At 40.1% G+C, this 24,519-nt stretch overlaps 2 protein-coding genes across 3 annotated transcripts; one reads left to right on the forward strand and one right to left on the reverse strand.

Annotated features, from left to right (window-relative positions):
• Nucleotides 1-5,151: 5,151 nt before the first annotated feature.
• Nucleotides 5,152-11,172, reverse strand: LOC118421676 (monoacylglycerol lipase abhd6-A-like). Its single transcript, XM_035829123.1, has 9 exons — nt 10,929-11,172; nt 10,124-10,262; nt 9,350-9,509; nt 8,621-8,734; nt 7,954-8,086; nt 7,201-7,349; nt 6,719-6,773; nt 6,322-6,422; nt 5,152-5,449 (listed from the first exon to the last, which is right to left on the reverse strand). Exons 1-9 carry the CDS (start codon nt 10,942-10,944, stop codon nt 5,285-5,287), a joined length of 1,032 nt encoding a protein of 343 aa, XP_035685016.1. The 5' UTR covers nt 10,945-11,172; the 3' UTR covers nt 5,152-5,284.
• A 571-nt stretch (nt 11,173-11,743) lies between these two features.
• LOC118421567 (suppressor of SWI4 1 homolog) lies at nt 11,744-20,973 on the forward strand. Of its 2 annotated transcripts, none has more exons than XM_035828913.1 (13): nt 11,744-11,935; nt 12,573-12,740; nt 13,278-13,379; nt 14,139-14,360; nt 15,053-15,129; nt 16,046-16,153; nt 16,690-16,813; nt 17,218-17,296; nt 17,680-17,734; nt 18,278-18,352; nt 18,954-19,012; nt 19,534-19,605; nt 20,554-20,973. In XM_035828913.1, exons 1-13 carry the CDS (start codon nt 11,909-11,911, stop codon nt 20,847-20,849), a joined length of 1,464 nt encoding a protein of 487 aa, XP_035684806.1. In that variant the 5' UTR covers nt 11,744-11,908; the 3' UTR covers nt 20,850-20,973. The 2 variants fall into 2 exon arrangements, with proteins under 2 accessions (XP_035684806.1, XP_035684805.1); XM_035828912.1 differs by having other exon boundaries at nt 11,745-11,935; nt 12,570-12,740; nt 20,554-20,972.
• Nucleotides 20,974-24,519: the final 3,546 nt, after the last annotated feature.

Below are 24,519 nucleotides of genomic sequence, written 5' to 3' on the forward strand. Positions count from 1 at the left end.
CAACGTCATCAGCATACAGAAGACAGGACACTAGTAAATTGTGTAGGGATGGTGGAGCGCAATTGGTGTCGTCTAGGTCATTAACTAAGTCATTAATGAACATATTAAAAAGGGTCGGGCTAAGATTACACCCTTGCCGGACACCTTTATTGGTTATGAATAAAGGTGTAAGTCCAGCTTTTGTTTTGACACAGGTTTGTGGGTTGGAGTACATAGATTTGATTAAACTGTAGAATTTACCGCCTACCCCTGAGCTGAGAAGTTTGTACCGCAGACCTTCACGCCAAACACAATCGAAGGCTTTCCGAAAGTCTACGAAGCAAGCAAACAGGCGTTTATTGGCGTTAGTGTATTTAGATATTAGTGTGTCGATGACAAAGAGGTTATCGTTAGTTCCAAAGCTTTTTCTAAAGCCAGCCTGGTTTGGAGAAATGAGGTTATTTGCCTTTAGGTAGTTAGTAAGCCGTGTGTTAATTACAGAGGTGAATAATTTAGCAAGGCAGCTTGTAACGGAAATTCCCCGGTAATTATTCGGGTTCTCTTTGGGCCCACTTTTATGTACTGGGACAATGTGGCTTTCTCGCCATTGTTGGGGAAAATAGCCGGATAAAAGTAGTAGATTGAAGAGCTTGGTCAGTGGTTTGGCAAGCATATGAGAAGCACATTTCAGCATCTCGTTGAGAATCAAGTCACTGCCAGAGGCTTTGTTGTTCTTTAGTTGAGTAATCACTTGTATGATTTCTTGGGTTTGTATAACAGTATCTAATGAGTTAAAACTTGCGGACTGCTTTTCTAATTCAAGTAGTTTGTTTTTAATCCGAGTCTGGAAATGGCTGTTTGTTTCTGGGACGTTGGGAGTGCTGTCTCTTCCGTATAGACTTTGGAAGTGCGTGTGGAGCGGTGGTTTGTCAATCAAGTCTTCTGCAGGGATAGAATCACTTGTTTTGAACTGTTTTACGAGATCCCAGAAGACAGAAGGGTTGTTGGTGGGGTGAGAGTTAAGCTGCTGTAGAATGCTGTTTTTGTAGGATATTTTAGTTTTCCTGATCAGTCGAGTGTATTCCTTTTTCCTCCTAAAATATTGCCCCCTAATGAAGGGGTCCCTATGGTTTTTGGAGAGGAGCTTGCCAAGCTCTTTTAGATCCTTTCTGGCTTTAGCGCAGGACTCGGTAAACCATTTCTTTTTATTGGGGCGCTTATTGCGGGGATGAGTACCTTCCCTTGAACGGCGCAGCACTAGTGACTTTTTACCGGCTTCTTGTAGGGGTGTTATCAAGTCTTTCAGTGCGGAGTCGATTGAATTTGGGGTTAGCTCATAAGTTCTATTGAGAAAATTATCTATAGCTGAAGAATATTCATATCTATTTAATGTTTCTATGAACTTTTGTTTGGAGTCGGCCCCCCATACAAATTTACAATGTGGGCGGGTGGGCAAATTGTTAGTAGTCTGTTCGGAACAGTTGTTAGCATTATTATGTAAAATTAGAGAGAGTTTACAATGATCGGATAGTGGGGTAAGCGGGTGTACATGGAAGAAAGAGGTTTTATGGAGGAGAATATTTTCACTTGCTAAGACGTAGTCTACGACGCTAGAACCATTGGGTTGGTGACATGTAGGTTTACCCAAAACGTCGCCGGGGGTTCTACCATTTAATATTCTTAATTTGCTATTTATGCATAGGTCAATTAAGTTTTTTCCAAATGGGGTTGGGTTACTTAAGTCCATGTTATTCCGGGGAAGAGGATTGTCAAAAGTATAGTCTTCGGGGAGATTATCTGTGGGGCAATCATCGTCTACGTAATCTTTTAGGGTGCCGATACGGGCATTAAAATCTCCTCCGACTATTACGTCGCCATGGCAACTGTATATAGAAATTTCGTCCTCTAAAATATCGAATATGTCGTACGTCCTATTACTATGAACTGTTGATCTGTTGGGGCTGATGTACACCGTCGCTAAATAGATATCTCTGTCAGTACTAAGCAGCTGTTTGTCAATTTTTACCCATAGAATATCTTCAGTTTTGCTTTCTAACTTTGAAATAAATTTACTATATTGTTTTTTATAGAGGAATACTAAACCACCAGAGTTGCGTTTAGCGTTTTTTAGACTTCTTTCTGGAGCTACAGAAATGCAGAAAGTTAGGAAAATAAAGCTTACCTGTGTGCCATGTCTCGAGTAGGGAGAAGAAGTCAAACCCATCTATTTCATCTATAAATTCACTATCATCTACTTTTCTACCTAAACCATGAATGTTCCATAGTCCAAACGAAAAACCATGGTCCTTACGAAAACTGTACTGTCTTAGTTTGTTCCTGCTATCTGAGTTCCTTGTCTGACACATTACTTAAAACCGAAACCGCGAGGTCTATAATGACGCCGTCAAACACTAGTTATCAGTCCATATCAGTACATGAACAAGTGTATGCCCCATAACTCTGCTATAATGCAGTTCCGAAATGTAGATTGAATACTAGTTACTTGAAGCTTCGTGAATCGGAGGTTATTTTCAGAGGTTTTGAGTATGTTTGTGTGCGGGCAATAGTTTGTTTACGTTGCTGTGCTTGTATATTTGGTGTGTGGATACATATTGCGATCTCAATGATGCACGTACGCGTAGTTTGTGGGCGCCTCCAAGCGACTTTACTTGGTACTGTACGTGTTTGGGAGTTCGTGTATGTATCTCTTGTTCTGGATCATGCATTGATAACGGTCTTCCATCATTTTTGTGCGCCAGATAGCCTTTGGTGACAAGACGAGGTGGTGTACTTGTACTTTGAGTCCCATGCTGGCCTCTTCAGTGAGATTTCCCGCCAAATTTGCCTGAAATGCTTGAGACACGTGTTGATTATGCATGTCAGTTGTTCAAAGACAGAACAATAAAGGCTTCAAACTTTTTTTACTCTTGAATGTCTTGATCAACAGCGCTTTCGAGCTTGATGTATTTCTTCGCGGCTCTCCTGCGAATAAACCAGAAAATTCCGAGAGCTACAAGAATCGCCGAGAGGTCTAGGCCAACACGAAGACCTATCTCAAGACCAGGTGCAGCTGCAGGTGCAGGTTCGTGATGGGTTGTAGAAGGAGGCGTCGTCTGATTGGTGGGTGGAACCACAGTGTGAGTATGATTGGCAGGATTGACGGTCGTGTGATTGGTTGGGAGAACTTCGTTCTTTATCTCTGAAATTCGTTGAGAAATCTTTCCAACCCCGTAGTGCTCCACCGAGTGCGGTGAGATATCAACTTAAGATTTCATTTTGGACACATAAATAAATAATTGGTTACACTGTCCTATAGCCCTCCTTTGCGGAATGTTTTAGTACACTAGTCAGCATTAAAGTACATTACTGGTAGAACGGATAAAATATAAACTATGGATTAGTCCTAATCCCCGGGCGGCTTTTCCACAAGAACCAAACATCTTGTTCCCAAGTACCGGGTTACGTTGCCCTGACGACCGCACGTCAGTTGTTACATTTGTCAGGTGGCCACTTGACCCGGAATGTGGACCTGTACCCACCACTTGTGCAGGTGTTTCAATATACACATGTAACAGTTTTATTGATAGCTTCAACAGCTGGCCACCTGCGATCCACATTTCCACGTGTACTTTTTACACAACCACCGAAAACGGAAATGATCACACAGATGGTATAAACGGTCATTCTCAGGAGCACCAGACGAAGTACTTCGGAGCTTTTAGCTCTCATTAATTGATTCTTCCCATAGACTTCCCATAGACCCACACAGAGGTCAAGGGATAGGTGAGGTCAGGTGAGGTGAGACTTCTATGTTATACTAAAGGTTTAATACCCCGCTCCAAGGTGTATATGATGAGATAATTCCTGGTCAGGTGCGATAGAATTCCATTATGTAAGTCTTCACTTAGGCTATCGACATACCAAAAATCAACACCTTCATATTCTCCCATTAATTATGCAAATGAGGTCGTCATAAGCAGGGAGGTCAGGAACTAAGGGTCACGGTTAAAAAAGGAGGGTCCATCCACAGGCGGTTTCGCTGTTGGATGTCCCTGCGTAGGAGGATGGAACGATTACGGACCTAGTGAAGGAATGATTAGTACTTGTTTCATTATTGTCATTATTATCTATTTATGTGTTTGTTCGTTTAGAAAATTTTTCTAATTTTGTATCATAGATAGAAATTCAGAGCCATCATTACTTATTGACCCGATACTCCTCCCCTCCATTGAAAAGCGGCCCTGAAAAACTATCTAGTTTAAATAAAAGCAAAAACAAACAAACAAACTAGATCCTTACTTTATCAATCTCGTTTTGAGCTATTGAATGTTTGCTGGATATCATATTTCATATATATATATAATATCATACACTGACGATCTCCCACAAGACAACACTGTTAATATTTCCCCTCTCAATTCCGAATACTCTCTATGCGTTTTGGCAACGTTAGCTAAACTACGCTACATTTCTTTGAATAAAGATATTCTTTTTACACAACCATTGCTTTATTTTCACCAACGTTTTGGTGACCGTCTGTCACTTTCCGCAGGAATTGTGTGAAAAGAATCTCTTTATTCAGTGACGTACAAACCTATTTACGGAGATAAATTTCTTTGTTGCACAGTCAAAAGACTCATCTGTCAACGTTTTGATACTCGTTCTGCTACCTTTACAGGACCGTAAAGACCGTTTCTGTTTCCTATCGGTAGGTGGCGCTGCAGTGAGAAGACTGCGGTCCCAAACGTGACTAAATTTGTATCCCCCCCTCTTCGCGGTTCGTGACTACAATATATTTTCTGATCCAAATAGTATGCTATCCATCGTAATGAAACCATCTATTCACGGATAAAATATCAATGAATCTTTAATTGCATGTTCCTGCCCAAATGGGCTAAATGCAGCAATTCGATTGTGTCACATGGGATACCAGTACGTGAACAATTGGATAAACAATACATCTGGAGCTATGCTTATTGTTTACATGCATCTTCTCTTTTCTCAAAACAGGTGTACACGAACTCACAGAGTTTTTCTTGTGACAATGTTGTCTGTGGCTGTCATTATACGTACAACCACTTCTTCTTTGGTTAACTGTTTACATCGTGTGTCTACATTGAGAGCACTTGTAAAAGAGTTGCGTTTATCAAAGAACACTCTGATTAGTCTGATATGAAATGGACTTCATTTTCTATACGTTTGGAGTTACAGAGTGTACAGAGTCTGTTATTCGGAGGTGTCCGGTTGTATCTTTCCATTTCAACTTGTTGGGGTTGATCACTGTGTGCGCTAAATCAAGAACTTCTTATTTCTTGTGTCCGTTTAGAACCTGTTCTCTGAAGTCGATGAAGACTTTCACTGCCTGCCGAGTCCGCTCGTTCACCAAGACGTGCCCGCAGTCGTCAAGGATGTCCAGGCGGCAGTTCGACACTCCTTCCCGTAAAATGTCGGCGCCAGAGACGTCCAAAACCTAGGAAAATTCAGTAACAGATACATTGTGCAAATGCGGTAAATATGTTTGAATGTTACGATCGTTTTGCTACTAAGTCTTGACAGGCACACCGGATGATATATTAAATTAAGTTGCATATATCTTGGTGAATAAAAGAAAGCAAGAACATAGAATCTGTTGCATGATGCTCATCATTATATTGCGACGACGGTACCAGTCATATTCCGTTACTCCCGCACAATGAAATAGATAAAAGTAAACATAGAAAATAACGTCGATCTCTGCAATTTGCTACAGATGTAAAGAGCTCTACTGAGGTTTGATTGATAGACTTTGATTGTTTTGATAAAATAAAAAAAAATTGTAATATTTTGCGTGTATCTTGGCCGATGTACGATATCAACATAGATTTCCAGGGCGATGGTCAATTATCATATTTAAGTTTTGGGGAGATGATACCAATAACACTTCTATTCTTCTGCACAAATCACACACAAAAATTAAAACTCTTCAAGCGGTCGATTAGACAATGGCATGCAGATACAAATGTATGTGGAGAATTCTAATCAGCATTATCTAATATATCATTGGATGATTATATAGAAGAGTGGATACATTCTTCAAGCTACCGACATCTTACACACTACATTCGCCCCTCAGTGAGACATCTTATAGTTCAAGTTTTGAACTTGTGTGAAATTGTGTCATTAAGCCTCTTGTCACCGAAGAAGCTGTACGCAACGAAACCGGTTTGGCAAGCTGAATAAAGGTCCAGAAACTTGAACTATGCGGCTCCAGATGTCTTACTAAGGGATGACTGCGGTGCGATAGATGTCGGCTAGCTGAGGGATGAGTCCACTCTACTATCATTGGATGATTGATAGACTTACGTCATCCTCTCGTCCCCAGATCACATGTGTAGGCGCACATATATTTCCCATGCTTCTTTGCAATACGTCCCATTTCTCTTTTCGCCCGAGTTCATCAGACACTGTGCAGGTAAATATGATCAAAGGTTATGATATTATCATCATCAATGAAAGTAGCAATTTGCCTTTGATTATCGGGATGATACATCTACTTTTAGGATCGAGAACAAATTTAAAGAATGTCTATCTGCTTTACGATACTTGCTACACCATACCTGTAACACAAATCATATGCAATCTTCAACGGATAAAGCCATGTATTCGTCTTGAAGCACAATATAGTAATCACAATATTATATCAATATTTCTCAAGCAAGATATTAAGAACTATCAATGTTAAAAAGACAAGAACACTTACACTTCTGGAAAAAGTCGTTGTGTGGCGTCCTGTCAGCCAGTGCACAGTACAGGAGCTGTTATGTTGATGATGAGATAGTTAACGTTAGTTCACCTTTATCCGCGGGGTAACCTATATCCATCGTATCCAAATGCAAGGATAACAATGCTCGTGTAAAGTCGACGGACGGTGGCTTCAGTTTGCATTCTCTTCAAAATATTGCCGTTTGAAACCACCGTTCGGCGCCTGAATGTCCCTAAACACCCTGTCTTAATATGCACGGATATAGGTTACTCCGCGGGTAAAGGTGAATTAACCTTACTCTTAATAGAATACAGGTATGCCCACTATTTCAAGTTATTACCTTCGAAACGTTAAAGAAAAGACATCACATGTGGCAGTTCCAGTGACACCTGCTGCATTCTGCGATAATAATTTTGAATCGAATTAAGGGGACGGTGGTTCCGGCTTCCAAGAATAGACAAAAGATCCACTGGCGGTACCTTATCTGGGAGCTTGAGTTTTCCGATCTTGTACCGGTACGAGTTGATTTGGGCCATTTCTCGGAAGTCATCTAGTGTCGTGGGCACCAACATGTTTCTACCTTCCAGATAAGCCTTCATCATACGGCTATGAACAGGAGGTACCACTCCTGGGAAGGTCAAGAATTGATGACATGTCAGAAAACGATACGTAAAAATGAACGACTTTCAATACGGCGTCAATAAAACTCAACATCATCGTGAAACGTACGCTCACAGAAAACGACGAAACAAAGTGGCCGACCCCTGACGTCACACGCCAACATGGCGGCGCTCATGAACAACAGGGTAAGCAAAACAGATTTTGTTTTAGCAAAGATCAGCACTATTTGTTAGACATGTCAGAAATTCTGCTATTAGTCCATGGGCCAGACGACAAATCGGTACCACCGGGGTGGAAAATATTCTCTTTGTGACTTTTTGATATAGTAGAAGGCCTGTGGTATATATTTTGATGTTATAGCCATTCTGGTATGCTAGCTTTATATTGCCTTCAAACCAGTCACCACCTAAATGAGATGGGGAACATCTGTCATTGGGCGATATTTTACTAATTAGATTCGAATGTTTAAACTTAATTTGTACGTGATGGAAGTATTTTATTTTACCGTTTTTTTATTGTTCACATAACGTAACAGTTTCATTACTTTTACATATATTAGAGCTACTAGAACGGCACACGTGACAATGCCACTGAAAGTGCCTACCGCGTACCGAGTGGACAGAAGAGGGTGAGCAGTGCGATGTTTTCCCGGTAGGTGGCAGCATACAGCCCGGCGATCCCACCGCCCATGGACGTTCCAACCAGGTGTAACGGCTTTCGGTCCAAACCAACGGCACAAACAAACTGTACGTTTTCAGGAACAACATACGGTTGTAAATAATGATAATGCCCCTATAAAACTATGGTTGAAAAAAAACAACTTTTCCATTCAATTCATCTCATAAATCAAAGAGTTGATGGTAACAATAAAAGATCATAAAAATAGATAGAGCGAGGCCTTAACTCGTAAGTTCATTTCTGTTGGTGGGAGTCATCTGTAATATCCAACACAAAAAGTGGACTCACCCAAATAGAACCAGACTTTTTTGCTGGAGGGATTGAAGAAGTGATCTGCATCAGAGCTTTACCACCATCCCTAAACAGAGACGGTGGGCGCCATAGACTTCCTGCTACTTATGATCCACTGCTCAGTGAGTCATGTGTTCTATTTGCATAACGTGACGTCACGACAGCATTGGATTGTTCATTCCTTGACAAAGACTGATGCTGTTCAGTCGAAAATTTGCGTGAATCCAATTTTTGTCTTGGAAATTACAGTGAAACTACTTCAAGATAGAGAGAGGTAGTCAAATAGTGTGTACAAGTAGCGACCCATACCCTACGTAAGGTGTTTGCCTGGCCCTCCATGGAGAGATCCTGGTTAGGGTTCCGATCAGAGTCACCGTGGCCGGGAAGGTCTAACGTTATGATGTGCAAATTTCGGGGAAGAGCCTGTGGGATAAACAACAAAAATGACCTCAACATTTGTTTGTTGCTGTTTTTTAAAACTACACATAACATTCTCTTCTTTTCCATCGTTAACTGATAGGGTTTTTGCATGTCTTTTTACTCTTTCAGATTATTAGATCAGATTATTTTACGATATGTGGACTGCTTAATCGTCAGCTAACATTTATGACTAAATATCTCTCTACTGGCAGTTACTAGTCTTTTGAATAACTTTTGCATTATACTTGATTATCGTAGAAATTAATCGTATCAGGAGTACCATCCCTCGCAGAAACGTTTGCGAAAAAAGTTTGGCGTCAAACTGGAGTCAAACTTTTCTAATGAGCTCAGCACAAATTGGATGGCTCCGCATTTTTTTAGCCTCTGTTGAAAGCTTCGAATGGGGCTGTTTTTTATGGTATCATAAGGCTGGTTCGCGATTATCAACGTTCTCTTATGTCGGGAAAGGGAGCTTGCTGAGGAAAGGAGTTTGCCATGGAAGGTCGTTTTGCTAATGTTGAAAATCGCGAACTGGTCAGCTCTCTATATATCGTCGACCCATCTAAAATAAAAAACAGCCACGTTCGGAACCTGCAACGGAGGCTAACGTTTTTCTACCTTAATGAAGTTGGCCCATGTGTCCTTTGATGTGGAAAATCCGTGAAGAAAAATGATTGACGGCTGAGTCTCGGTAGGACGTCCCCTCTCAGCGTAGGCGAACCTGTAACCGTCCACTGTCACAAACTTGACCGTAAGTCCAGCCCGCCATATCACCACCCTAGAGTACAAAGAATTGATCATGATTTATTTTTATTAAATGGTTTATGTGATCACTGTGACCGGATAGAATAAAGGATATCGCAGCCATAGCCTGAATTGCATACTTACGGGTAATGACCCGCCCAAAAGCTGTGTATTATGCCATAACGCCTGGGCATTTGCTATAACCACTGAATAAAATCAACGAGTGAGCGGAGCGAATGCGGCATTTTTTGGAACAAAGAAGCTTAATTTAAGCTTGCTACAAATGCTACCCAAGAATCCTTCGGAGTGTGATGATCGAACGGGTGTAGTGTTGTAATGTTCGAACTTTTGTATGATCGTTTCGGGTGTAATTGTGGATGAAAAATAGGAAAAAGATTGTGGGCCTTGGCTCTACGTTTCTTAACGTCACACAAATACCATTTCGTTTGCAGTCATTTTTCCATTGAACAGTTATATCACTATCAGCCAAAGATGTAGCTGGCATTGTGATTACTTTTCTGTAGTCATATAATATCAAATTGATGGTCATATAATATCAAATTGATTGATAGACTAACACACTTTCCTGAAAGCATAAAGCTTCTTAGCGAAGGTAAAATAAACGTGTTCGTAGAATCCATATCTTACTTTCTGATCGCTTTTATGATGAAGTCCGGTTTGGTGTTATAGATGCAGACCAGTGAGACCAGCGGTACAAGGGTCACGGTGGACGCACCGGCCACAAGTAGTCTCAGGAAGGGGAGGGCGCTCATGTCGGCGCCGTCACCTGGTTACAAAAGGACAGTGTGTAACGCTAGTTCACCTTTATCCGCGGGGTAACCTTTATCCGTTGTATATAAAGTCGGAGTATATTTAGGGATATCAAATCGACATACGAGTGTTTTAGACAGGAATATTATGAAAATATCACCAACATCCGTCGACTAGGCTTGTTTTTAAAAACAACGGATATAGGTTACCACGTGGATAAAGGTTAACTAGCGTTATATATGTAATCTTTATTGACACAACAAAAGTACAGCGACTTTCGTAAGGCCTTTTCAATTCTATACATGCATTCTATCAAGTGTTTACAAATGGAGTAACAAACACAATGGACGAAATATGATCGCTACTCTTATGGTACAGAATCCCTCGGTATAAAGAAAATTGTGACATAAGTATACATTGTAACAGTTAAACGTATCATAGTGTTGCTTGGTTGTACATGATTTGGCAAGCACACATCATGATCGCCTGTAAACTCATTTGTATAGGCCGCAGTCAATGCCCAAATAGCAAAATAAACATTGCAAATCTGTTAGAAGTTTATGATAGTCTAGTAAGTACATACTAGTATGTGGTTTCTAACGTCACTAACATGCAAAGAAATTGGTCGAAGGATACGTCTCATGCTATCACCCATGGCAGAAAGAAAAACATGGCCACTTACCACTTTGGACTGACATCTATAAATCCACCACGTAGGACACTGACTCAACAGGTTTCTTCTCAAGGCTAAATCCGGCCGAATCAGTAGGAAAGGGGTTCGTGCCAAAAAACGGTGACAGTCTGGTCTGGTGAACACGTAAAATAGACCTTGTGAACTCTGCCCTATGTAAACAAAGAGCACATGACTTCCACGTGGTGATTTAAAACTCGTGATCTTCGATCCCATGTAATCGGATCCGATGTAGCGTAAGGTGAAACTCTGGAGTGTGATAGAAAGAAAAACAGCACAAAAGTACGTTATGCGCCTGCCAGAGAAGCCCAAATACCGCAGTAAATAGATCAATCAATCAATCAATCAATCAACTATCGATCAATCAAACAATCGATCCTTCCATCGATCAATTAATCGTTCAATCAATCAACCAACCAATCGGCCAATTAACATACCTATCAAACGATCGCTCGATCAATTCTGTTTGTACCATTTTCACAGCCACCTTACATTATGAACCAAATTAATATAGAAGATCATAGAAGGTATTGGCACCTTCTATAATCGTTTAACTCATCTATAAAGTATAACGTTATTACAGTACATACTTGCGCACCCAGGTATCCAACCCTGTTTTTAATAGCTATGTGGACCCTATATTCGAATTCAACACCAGTGCACCAGAACCCCCGACAACTTCCGGACCGATTTTTGTTGACACCTTTATTAATATGCACAAAGATTGGAGGGCCATAGGATCCGATATCACACGTCTACGCGACTACGCCCTCAAAAAAAATACCACCCTGCTCGCCCCTATCCTTTAGTGGACTATTCCAAATATGACCTTTAACCTATCACACGTGGTCTTGTTGCAGCTGTAGTGTCGGAACAAATCTCCGAGTTTTCTACACTTGAAAAACTATATCTTAAGATAGATATTGGACGAGAAGGATATAGCTTGTCCCCTGGAGTCTTTTCTGGGATTAATGGCGCGTAAGAAGAGCGGGAAAAGGGTAAGGTTGTCTTTTATTTCTAGATGTTGGATGAGGAGGGAGGGGGGCATAAAAAAAATTATGCTGCGTGCACGTGTGGTGGTCACCAATCATTCCCGATGCTGTAGACTGGATGTCCCCTTGATCTTTTTACCTGAAGCAAAAATAACACTACCGGTTTCCACAGGGGGTAGAGGCAAAGTTTTGGCTACTTTTCAAACTTTCTGAAACCACGGCACGACTTTCCTCACTTCACTCAGGTGAAAAATGAGTACCTAGCTTTGGCTAGGTCCGTCCCTCGAATAGGATGCTAAATAGAGGACCCATGTTCCTGAAGAGCCACACACTGAGCCACTCTTATCAAAAGATTAGGGGGTTTATCCTGGTGTGAGTGGATCAAACCATTCCAGCTAAATGGTGTTGGGAATTTTCCTGTGTAGCCTTGTAACACTTGCTTCCCTATTAAGTCAGTTAGATGAACTTACCAAAGCTTGATGTTTCTGACTTAGGGAGAAGACTAAATGCTGGTACAGTGAGTTCTGTATCTGTATCTGTACATAGTCGGTATAACGGCCCTTTGGTGTAACACACCAGCTACACTAGAGTGTAGTTCATATCAATGAGCAAACTCATTAAAAACTGTGTTGTTTTCCAGAAGGGGAAGGCCGCCAAGCAGGCCAAGCAGAATGCTGAGTACGAGAGGGAAGACCTGAAGAAGGCTCCTCACACGTTTGTGATCGCCCGAGGCAAGGTGGGGAACAATGTGGGCCAGCTGGTCAAGGACATGCGTAGAGTCATGGAGCCTTTCACTGCTTCAAACCTCAAGGTATTTTTGTTTCGAAAATAATTTCATTGGGTTGGTAGAATGTAGGATATAGGTAGGCTTTTAGCTATGATCTTATTATAGGGGGTCCAAATTTTTTGGTGAGTCACGGTAAGTGATATAAGTGCCACTATTGTAGGGGGCCCAGGGGCATCCACCTTCCATAGTGCAGAGTTTTTGAGAATTCCAAGTTAAGATTGTGTACTCCAAGGTATCCTGAGGGGCAAAATTACTGTCAGAGAGGTCACAATAGAAGACTGTGACCACAAATAACCTAGTTGCATCCCTGGTCAATCAGGATTTCATGCTTGTTTAAGAGAGGATCCGCTCCCCAGTGTAGGGCATTTTAAGAAAAGCGTTTCCAAATGACACCCATGCTTGGCTAAAAGCCTGATGCTACCATAGTCCTCTACCCTCAGCCATGAGTACTAGTCTGGGACTAGGTAAAGGTGAATGAGATTCGAACCAGGTCACCAGGTATCAGTATTCCCAACATCAGAGATAATTAAGGAGTTGTTGACATCTTTGTCTTCCCTACAGGTGAGGAAGAAGAATGTCCTTAAGGACTTTGTTGCTGTTGCTGGTCCCCTGGGAGTGACTCACCTGGTCATCTTCACCAAGACTGACAAAGGAGTCAACATGGTAGGACCACTTGTATATCACTACCATGTGCTATTTACTAAAATGGATAGAAATATATATGGAAGAAAAAACACCAATATCTGCAACCCTGTACAAGTGACCACCTCTACAAAAGGACAACCTGGCCAATATGACCATTTTTCCTTAAAAAAAAACACTTCTGAAGTGAATAGTCATTTTCATTGAGGAAGGCAGCAGTGGTATTGAAAATCTAATTCATGTTCACCTAGTGCTGGAAGAAAGTTTGGTATTGTACTATGATTAGTATCAACTCAGATGAGATTCAATGATATAATTTAATTTTTCCCGTTGACACAGGAATTTTAATGCCCACATAGGCCAGATTTTACTGTCTGAGTGGCTATCCTGGGCAGTTTGACTATAGTAAATTTGACCATACAGAAGACCATAAGTCAGAAACTGCAGAAATAATTGGATAAGATGTCCATTGGAATGATCACAAATACTAACCTTGATGCTGGACAAATATTTGACAATCTTTTCATGGTAGAAAAAGGAAAATGTTATAAATTTCCTTCCAGCATTCTTCATACACCTTTGATGTGTGTGATAATTAATGTTTCTTTTGCAACTGAAAGAAATAGTCGGTCAGCGTACATGAATCAATGATTAAATCATACAAGGCAGATGTACAGGGTAGATACATATATAGCTTAGCTTTTAAGTTGTATTTAGGTAATGTTTCATATTCTAATGATTCAGATTGAGTTTATTTAAACAAACTATTTTGTTTCCTAGAAATTTTCACGTCTACCGAGAGGTCCCACCCTGTCCTTCAAGGTTGACAGCTACGCGCTGTGCAAGGACGTGCTGTCCACGCTGAAGAGACAGCAGACATACGCTTCCCAGTTCCAGCACTCCCCGCTACTAGTGCTCAACAACCTGGCACGGGAAGGCATGCACTTCAAACTCATGTCCACCATGTTTCAGAACATGTTCCCTTCGATCAACATCCACAGGGTAAGGAATCTCTATCATGGATAGATGTAGCTGGTCTTGAATACTAAATTTTGGGAATAGTTGTAAGTCAGGTAAAATTCAGGTGTCCAGAAAAGATTTTAAAACATCAGATAAAGTAGAGTGTTACTTCTATCAACATCCACAGGGTAAGGAATCTCTGTCATGGATAGATGTTGTAGCTGGTGTTGAATACTAAATTTTGGGAATAGTTGTGAATCAGGTAACAATTCCAGTGCACAGAAAAAAGCATGAATTGAAAGAAGAATGTCAGCAAAACCTAATTACAAGCCACTTTTCAGAGCTTGAATGTGAAATTTTATACATGTAGGTCGCTTTAAAATTTCAAACAAGTAATACAACAAAGGTTTTACTAATTTTCCTCTTAGATGTAGTTTTGATTTTAAAATGACTCAAGAATATATTGTATGTAATTACCTCTTTGTACGTAAGTGGTTACCTTTCACAAATGCCCATGGTGCATCCACAGTCAAAGAATGTGGTGCACAGCTCCAATTTTGGTTGCACAAAAGTGCATTTAAAGATTGCACTACTTGTAAACTTGAAATAATCCACTATCTCTATATATGCAATTATCAGAAATGTTATATTTTATGCACAGCTCACTAACTTTCACATGGCCTGGACATACAAGTATTCACTTGCACTGCTATGATCCTGTTTTTTCCCTTTAGTTGAAGCTCAACACCATCAAGAGATGTGTACTCTTCACCTATGACCCCGACACAAACATGGTGGACTTCAGACATTAGTAAGTTTTACTGTATACTATACTGACACATTGATGGCACACATTATGATTTGCTGAATTAGGGTAACTTGTTCAGTTGGAGATGTTTAAACTGACTCTTCTGAATAACTCCACAGCAAGTAAATTTTATGGTTGACATCTTCTGCAGACTGCAAAAATAATGAGGTAGGGTGAAAAAACAACATAAGTAAAAAAAAATGCAAGAAAAAGAAGAAAAAACAGACAAAAATTAATGAGCGTGTTGGTGCCATTCATAAAATTTACTTGCTGTGGCCTAAACTGAATCCCAGTTTGAATTATGCATGCATGAGGTCAGAGGTGAAAGCCACTAACCTGTAAACAGTTCTTGTTTAGACAATGCATGTCCAGACATGATGTTTTGTTTATGTCTCAGGGGCCTTCAAATTTGATAACGTTTTACTTTAGTACCAGAAACTAGGGCTGGGTACCGGTACAGAAAATTCAGGTCCAGGTCCGGTTCAGGTCCAAAGGATTAGGTCCAGGTCCGGTCCGGACCTGAACCTGATGCAGTATGACTCATACCGATGGTCCATTTCACTACAAAGAAATCTGTTTGGTGGAGTATTAGACTTACACTGGCATTTTAAAATCCTACAACGCTAACTGCACTTGTAAATTGGCTGTAAAACTTGGTAGAAATTACTATGAACTCTACTCTGCTTCACTCTTGTTATTTTCTTCCACCTGCAAGCGCCAAAACGTGTAAATGCCTGATAAAATAATCTGTTAATTTTCTAATCGGTCCAACATCCGGTCACCTAATTTTTTCAGGTCCGGTTTTTCTGGACCGGTCCAATAAGAAAAAACGGTTTTGTACCACTACGCTGTACCGATGCCCAGCCCTGCTGTGCATGCATGGTACACACTGTGAACTGGTTTATTTGTTCTTCCTCAGCAACATTAAGGTCGTACCAATCGGCATGAGTAGGGGGGTGAAGAAACTGCTCCAGTCCAAGGTGCCCAACCTCAAGAAGTATGAGGACGTCAGCGAGTACATCTTAGGGTGAGAGGACCAAACAGTTCTTCTAAAAATGTGCACAATGATAAGTATTAGAACATGTTGCATATTACATTGAATTAGAGCATATATTTTTGTCATTTCATGTATAGATACACATGTACATGTAAGTGCATGTGCATATAGTTATGAATGTATAAAGTAATCAGGGCTCAAAATCCTTTTTTCTACAAACATGCACTGTAGCAGGTAACATTGAAATTTACATGCACTTGAAAAATTTTACCTGCACCACTCTGGGATAAGGAAGTATGGATCATACTAAAATTGTTAAGGAACCATTGCAGCTGATAACAATCCATGTACACCTACATCATTTATGTATAAAACCAAATACATGGATCAGTGCAGGTTAGGTACTGGTAGACATCAGAAATACCTGCACAGCATATGCAGGCAGTATTTTGAGCCTGGTTTTCTAGATATTTCAAAGAATTTGTTATACTATATAATATCTGCATTAAACATAGTACCAACATGTGTGATGTCAATGCTTGCAATATTTTTTGGCAACACCTCAGGGGTGGAAACCTTTCTGAGAGTGAGGCTGAGCCTGATGGTGATCAGAATGAGGTTGACCTGCCACAGCAGGTCGCTGGTCGAGGAAACGAGGCTTCGCAGAAAAGTGCCATCAGACTAACAGAGGTCGGTACAGATAAATTTTATCCATTGTTAATACCATTTTATTTCTTAAACATGCAATCTGAATGAAAACAAAAGGATAGAAAAAGTAGTTTCAATCTCATGAATGTTATACTATACATACATGTATTAATTAGGATGTTAAGTTTTACTTTATACCTTTATTTTGTGTAAAACATGTAGTTGCTGCCAGACACCTGTACAATTGCCATTCAATAAAGTTCATCAGGTACATGGAGGCCAATTTCTATTGGGAATGGTATTTGATGCTTCACATAAACTGCCCATATAGTGTGCATGTTGGTGTAATATTGTATTTTAATATGGTTTACTTAGAAAATGATGTTTTTCAGGTACAAAGATTAAACCTTGATTTTTCATCTTTAAAAAAAAATTTAAATTCCTAGATTGGTCCGAGACTGAGACTCCAGCTGGTAAAGATAGAAGAGGGGCTGTGTGAGGGAGACGTCATCTTCCACCAGTTTGGTAAGGAGACTTAGGTGAAAGCGTATGTGAGACTGAGGTTTCTTGAACTAGCTATAGTTTAGCTCAAGTGAACTCAATAAACTCTAGCATTTGGACTAGTCTTCCACTAGTTGTGACAGAAAGGATAGATACGTGTAGTATTTACAGGTACAAGTCATCATCACAGTGTGATGGACATCCAGCAACAACAACAACAACGGGTACACTGAACCAGGAAAATTCCCCTGTACTAGCTACAGTGTTTTTGAGAAGTACGATAAACAATGGATGATGGCTTAATGTGGTGCTTGCATGTAACAATATTGATAACAGGCTTTACCAAAGGAGGCCATATAATATACTATGGTGAAAAGTTTCAAGACCTTTTGTTATTTTTATTTCAGTGACAAAGTCAGCAAAGGAGATAGAAGAACTCAAAGAAAGACGAGAGGAAAAGAAGTAAGTATCTTTTAATAAAACTTTCATCTTGGGTAACTGTCAACCATGCTGACTTCTTATCCTGTCTGTTTCCATATTATTGGTAAACAACTTTTAAGAAGGAAGTATTCAAGGAATGGTATAGGTACATGTATACATATTAGTCTAAATTGTTTTGATGACATTTATACTACTACTTATGCTGTATACCGAACTCTGAAGCAGGGTTGTAGCCAGTCGAAATTATTTTCCGTCCCCTCGACTTTGAATGGAAATCCTAACCTTTGAACTTCCTAGGAGGGTCCGGAGCCATGCTCCCCTGGAAAATCTTGAAATCTAGACACTCTGTAATGTTATTTCTTGCACTTTGACTTTGAGGGTTAAATTTTGCTCACAGAGGACAGAATGGGCAAAAAAATTTTTTGTCCCTGTCTGCAAAATTCCTTCAAAGGACGGAAGGACGGGTGCTGGCTACAACCCTGCTCTGAAGTAAAGCAATTTTTTTATCCATTTGCCTGAGATGAAAACGCACACAAGAACTTATCTTTCAATGTTCCTTCCCAGAATGATCAAAGCACAGAGGAAGGCTGAGCAGGATGCAAACATCAAGAAGAAAGAGCAACTCAAGGAGGAGAACAAGTAAGTCAAGATGTACCCTTTAAGAGCAGTTTATTCTTCTGACCATGACATGAATGCTGACTTTTAGTCTTTTTATTGTTATCAAAAGAAACGTGTTTAATTTGCAGACAATTTGTACACAATTTGCAGAAATATCTGCCTGGTGTAGAAAAGTGACAAAACAAAATGGCTGATCTATGATGTCACAAACCATCATGGCGGCACCTATTGACCTGGGGGTAAAACAGAACAGGTTTTGCTTCTCAAACCTGTAAGGCCCATTTTCTACGAGACGGCAATCGCTATGCGCTCTCACTGCGACCTAGATAGGATATGTGTAACCTTTGATTTAATACTATATCATACAGTATGTAAAAGTGTGACTGAGAGGACAACAAAACACACAAAGTGTAAAAAAATTTGTTTCTTTTCTATACAATTCGTTGAGCGATCTGTAAAATTTTAGGTCACAGTGAGACCGCAGAGAGAGCGCTGTCCTATTGGAAAGGGAGTATAATGACACATGTTGGCATGAAAAGTATAAATATCCAGTATATATGGATGTAGGCTGTCAGCAGTGTGGAGGTATAGTGCTTACACTTGCGTGCTTTTATCTCTTCAGGCAGCGATCTCTGGCAGGCATAAAGAGGAAGCAGAAAGACAATACAGCAGTTAATGAAGGTACGTATCTAGTATAAAACTACCATATATACAAATGTAGCCTATATTGTATTATAGCTCCAGTTCCCCGTGCCGCTATGTGTTCCATCAATAGATAATTAGTTGTTTGGCATTTGAATATTTACCTTGAGAGCTGTGATTGCCAACATAATCCCTGACTTGCCCTGAATCAGCTAGATAGAATGAGTTGCTATCTTTACTCTCAAATGTTGTGCATTTCTACTAGATGAAGAGCTATTGGCAGAAATGTGGAACAGTGATGGAAGAAATTTCATTGAAAGACTGCTATGAAGAAGCATGGAAATTGGCAATATATGCATAAACTTTGATAGTTAGCCTGACTAAAATCGTGCTCCTAGCGGCCGGCCCTACAATTGCCGCCGCCCTAGGAGGGGGTCATTAACCCCAGCCAGCGAGAGATTGTGTAATCACAGGCTATGCATAAAGTATACTTACTGTACACATGCATGTTGTATTATGATGTAATGTCATACATTGGGGACCTTTTCTACTCTCTACAGAAAACCCTGAGGACTCCTCTGATGATGACACAAAGTACTACAGGCAGGAGGTTGGGGAGGAACCAGATGCAGGTAATATTGTTAAAGAAGAAATACAGCTTTGCATGCAAGTGAGAGGCCAAATGTTGTAAAAACATGAATCAGGGCTCAAAGTACTTTTTTCGGCATACCTGCACTGGTGCAGGTAACATTGAAATTACCTGCACCACTCTGAATTTAGGAAGTATGGATCATACTAAAACTGTTCAGGTCCCATTGCTATTTTTCTTTCTTTTATACTTAATAGGTGGTAACAGTCAATGCAGCTAATAACAATCGACATACAACTACACCATAGGACATTTACATGTATGTATAAAACCCAGTACACGGACTTAGGTTTCAGGTTAGCTGCAGGTAGACACCAGAAATACCTGCACAGCACCAATTTTACCTACACTAACCTGCATATGCAGGTGGTATTTCGATTTATTAGATTAATATGTACACACCTGTACTAGTTATTTGTTTGGTTAATTTTTGTGAAGAAAAGATGATTGACACATCCCGGATCTGCAACAACCATAGGATGTCTTAGTTTCAACTTGATGTCAGCTTGCTACAGTATTTCTTCCAAGTTAGTAGTCAAACCTGTTAAAGTTTCCACTCCTACATAAGAACCATCTGGCCATTGTGACATCTTTTTGGCCGTCCCTTACAAAATGTAGGTACTATTTCCCATTGACACAAGCATTAAGGTGTCTATTGTGGATTGCCCTCATATTCGGTGTGTGGGTAGGTCTTGATGACACCTCAAAGTTCCCCTTGCAGCTTTCTAAGGTACCGCAGCAGAACTTCCAGTTTTGTTATTCCATGTTTTGGACGTTACGGTCTTAATTTTGTAGTGTTAGATACTAAGTAGCTATTATTTGATTCAAATATATAGCAACTAACAAATATCTAGCCTTTTCACTGGATACACTTCAATGTATATGTGAACGTTGAGTTGGGTTCAAATGTTTTTTGTTTTTTCCTATTTAGACTTAATGCTGTCACGAACATCAAAGAGGAAACCAGGCAGGCAAGACTTTTCTGAGAAAAGAAAGAGGCCAAGGAGTGAAAGTCGGCCTCAAGGTGCCCACGGAAACAGGAACTTCAAGAAGCCGAGGAGGGAAGGACCGGGAAAGCCTGGGTTTAAAGGACAGAAGGGGGGGTTCAAAAGGAAACAGTTTGATGAGGGGAAGGGAACCGGAGAACAGAAGAAGTTCGGGCCAAAAGGGAAAGTGTACAGGGTCAAGGGAACAAAAGGACCTATGAAGGGGAAACGTTCAAGATAATAGTATTGATGTTAGCTTGAGAGTTCATCTGTGTTGGTAGAACTACTTTAACTGTAATATCCAACACGAAAATTGGGTTCACACAAATTTTCGACAGAACAGCACCAGTCTTTGCCAAGGAATGAACAATCCACTGCTGCCGTAACGTCACACGCCCATTCCTCATTAACTGGGAAAATTGGAGGTAGAAAATTGTAAAAAATAAAGTTGTCCAAAACGCTTACCTGCTGGTATGAACTTGTTACCACTTATATCGACTATCTTTTGCTATTTTTGTCTGGTGCTAACACGCTTAATTTTGGAGATATTTGATTTTTAGTAGGCCATGTCATCTTTCCTACAATTTCGTAATAAAGAGCATATTACTACACAGAGAAATGTTCCAGCAAGTAATAGTGGATTAACAACAGTCAAATTAGCGAATTTTCCAACCCAAAACCTTCAAATTACACGCCAATGAGAAATATTTAACCGCCGTGTCATTTGTTTCGGAATAATCATCAAAATTACTACCTATTAAGTTTGCTACATTTGTATAAAAGTAAATAAATGATTTTTTTTTTTCTGATATGAAGACAAACCGTTTAATACTCCTTAATTTTCACCCTGTAGGATGGGATAAGAGCGATAGAATATATTTATGAAAATGGTTGGAAGCAGGCGATATCTATTCTACAGGTAAATGCCAATGAACTGTGGTAACGTAAATTACAGAATCTCTAACATTTGGAGGAAAGCCGAATAGTGTACATACTGGCTCTATTTGAACTGATCAGGTCATGTTCGTCTATAATGCTGGACCTCTTATCTTCATGTTGCTAACTCAGAGTAGCAAAAAAGTGTATCTTTGTTATCCGGAATACCGTAAAATCTTGTTCGTCCTGTACCCACCCGGACTCTGCGGAAAGACACCCAAGATATGCAAGGTCTCTATCTTGGCGGGGTCTATTTAAATACGAGCTAAGTAACAAAGGATTCACGCAATCACACGCTCTAGGTCAGAACCGCTTCGTCCTCGCGTCCTTTAATCAAGTCTTTGGGAATAGCAGGACATGATGCGATGGCAACATGCACCAGATGGACTGGGCCTTTCTAGCAAAAGCTTTCGGTATTGGAAAGACAACAAACTAAACACCAGTTATCGCACTTCTTATAAAACATTTTTTAATGTCAGGACAATCTTTGTTCGTGGAACAAACACAATGTCACATCAATATAGAATGAATGTGCTACCTAACAAAATGTCCATCCATACACCTTTATATATATATATATCGTGTGGTTAAATAATACTGGCAGAAAGAACTGTGTAATATGTGTATAACAAGGCTTTTGTTGATGAGCAAGGCTATAAACAACATTATCATATAGCCAGGCGCCGCGGACCAATCAGAAGGCCCCGTTCCACGTTGGTTATGACGCCGTAACACAAAGATCCAGGCCAGGCAGGTGGGTTTCGCTCCTCTGATTGGTCAGAATGAATCGACACCGGTGCCGTTGTCGATACATTTTGACCAATCAAAAGTAGCGATACACACAAGAAAGTAAGATATATGCAGGCATTGACCAATAAAAAGGAGCGAAACAAATACCAGAGCAGAGGGAACAGGTACAGACTGTAAGGGGGATGGCTCCTTCTAACATTGATAATGAGTTTTGTTCGTTCTAAAAAGCCCGCAATGTTTCGGATATTTTTGTGGAAATTTTTGGTTTCAAAATGCAGTGTGTAATCTCCTTACATGTGCACGTACCAAAGAACAAATGTGAATTTTCAGAAATTCGATAAAGGACACACAGGGATGTCGATCTCGGAGATTCGAGGACGAATCTTGAAAAGAAAAGGGGGAGTAGTGTAACAGTGGTGTTCAAGGACTGCTAAACCGAAGACGCCTAATGGCTTAAGCCTTTTGGCCGAACGGGTTGCACGTTCGATTTGTGATCCGGATTTGTGTTCGGCGCGGGTTCGAATCCCGGGAGTCGGGGTGTCGGGGTGTTGTTTCTTTCTGTTCTTACTCGCCCCTCGTATTTCTACATTCCTATGAGAAATGAAAAGTCCCAGCATCGTAAAATTCACTGAAACAGGAACATATAAACAGACTGCATTGTGACTCTATGGCAAGCCAAGCCCACCTACAGTAACATTACAGCAGATAATACGTCTTTGGTTGATGTGCTCTTGCTGAACATCCGATGACATGTTGAAGAAAAAAAATGGTAACGTAAATTATATGGTAACGTAAATTATATTTATGCTTTTAATGATAAATAAAATTTTAACAAACAGCTCTGGAAAGATTAACTCTGCAGGCAATTACTTATCTGGGAGCATTCTTTCCTATGAGTACAAAAGTAATGATCTTTCTATACATTCTAAGGGACTTATTATGGTAACGTAAATTATATCAAAAAAGTGACAAACGGCCTAAGATCGGCGGTTATAGTCATGTTTCCAACATTCGTGTTTTATGTGTTCTGTCATTTGTTTGTTACGCAACACCACTGTTTAGCAGATAAAACAGTGAAAAAATTATCCGAAAATGTCTTTTCGTAAGCGAATTACACCCAACAGAAGTTCGGTAACGTAAATTATACAAAAGTTGGCGACAAGAATAAAACGGCATCTGACGTAAAAAGGTCGTCTGCTGGACAAGTTCATCAACACGTGACAAGCCGGCCTAAGTGGTTGATGTAAATTATGACTGAAAATTTAAAGAACTAACGTCTTTTCATTATCAGAATGCCACGATATTCACCTTTATAGCATTTCCGACACGTGTTTTTAGCGTGTTTCTAAGCAAAACCTTACCCGGGACGACCAAAAGGCAACTAACAATCGTGGGAAAACATTGCTTAGCATATTACTATCATGTACTTGTAACGGAAAAGGGCAAAATACGTAGTCATTGTGTCTTTAAAGAAAACTGTGGCCCGCTGCTTATGTGCGACAGCAATTTGCCCCTTTAACGAGGAATGGGCGCACATTATGCAGATAGAACGCGTGACTCAGTAAGCAGTGGATCATAAGTTGCAGGAAGTCTATGGCGCCAACCGTCTCTTTAGGGATGGTTGTAAAGCTGTGATGTAGATGGCTTCTTTAATCTCTCTAGCAAAAAAGTCTGGTTTTATGTCCAAGATTTTAACTTTGTCCAGTGATACAGAATGACTCGGTGATTCTATATGTATATGTTGGAAAACGACAGCAGTGGATTGCTCATTACTTGACAAAGACTGGTGCTGTTCAGTCAAGTGGGTGAGTCCAATTTTTGTGTTGGATTAAACTGGTTCAAAGAGTATTGATATTACTTGATAACATGGTTTGCCCAGCCCTTGATTCCTTTCCATCATATAACACTACCTTTCCACTAGAGGCTGTGATGATTTGACAACTCATTCAACAAGTCTCTCAGATAACAGTTTTGTCACGTTTATATGTTTTGTTGTCTTTAAGATCATACTTTTAACCTGAGCATCATACTATAGCAAGTATGCTAGTTATTAGTATGAAATCAAAAGTTTGGCAAATCCAATTTTGGTCACAGCATGGTCTCTTAGCAATCATCTTCTAGTGAAAAAGGGGCCTTGAAAAAATCTTGAAGTAATCTTTCTCATATGACTTTGTCCATCATTAACTGTTAACAAGATTCTGATCTGTCAAATAACCTAATGATTT

This window comes from Branchiostoma floridae, chromosome 8 (genome assembly GCF_000003815.2).
Source record: "Branchiostoma floridae strain S238N-H82 chromosome 8, Bfl_VNyyK, whole genome shotgun sequence".
NCBI classification, from domain to species: domain Eukaryota; kingdom Metazoa; phylum Chordata; class Leptocardii; order Amphioxiformes; family Branchiostomatidae; genus Branchiostoma; species Branchiostoma floridae.

Coding starts and splice junctions, on each gene's coding strand:
- LOC118421676 (XM_035829123.1), bottom strand. Junction 8,087..8,620: donor AGGCAAACACCTTACGTAGG/GTATGGGTCGCT, acceptor GAAAACGTACAG/TTTGTTTGTGCCGTTGGTTT. Junction 7,350..7,953: donor CACCCTCTTCTGTCCACTCG/GTACGCGGTAGG, acceptor TGACCTTCCCAG/GAGTGGTACCTCCTGTTCAT.
- LOC118421567 (XM_035828912.1), top strand. CDS start 11,909: ATGGCGCGTAAGAAGAGCGGGAAAAGG. Junction 11,936..12,569: donor GTAAGAAGAGCGGGAAAAGG/GTAAGGTTGTCT, acceptor GTTGTTTTCCAG/AAGGGGAAGGCCGCCAAGCA. Junction 18,353..18,953: donor CAACTCAAGGAGGAGAACAA/GTAAGTCAAGAT, acceptor TTATCTCTTCAG/GCAGCGATCTCTGGCAGGCA.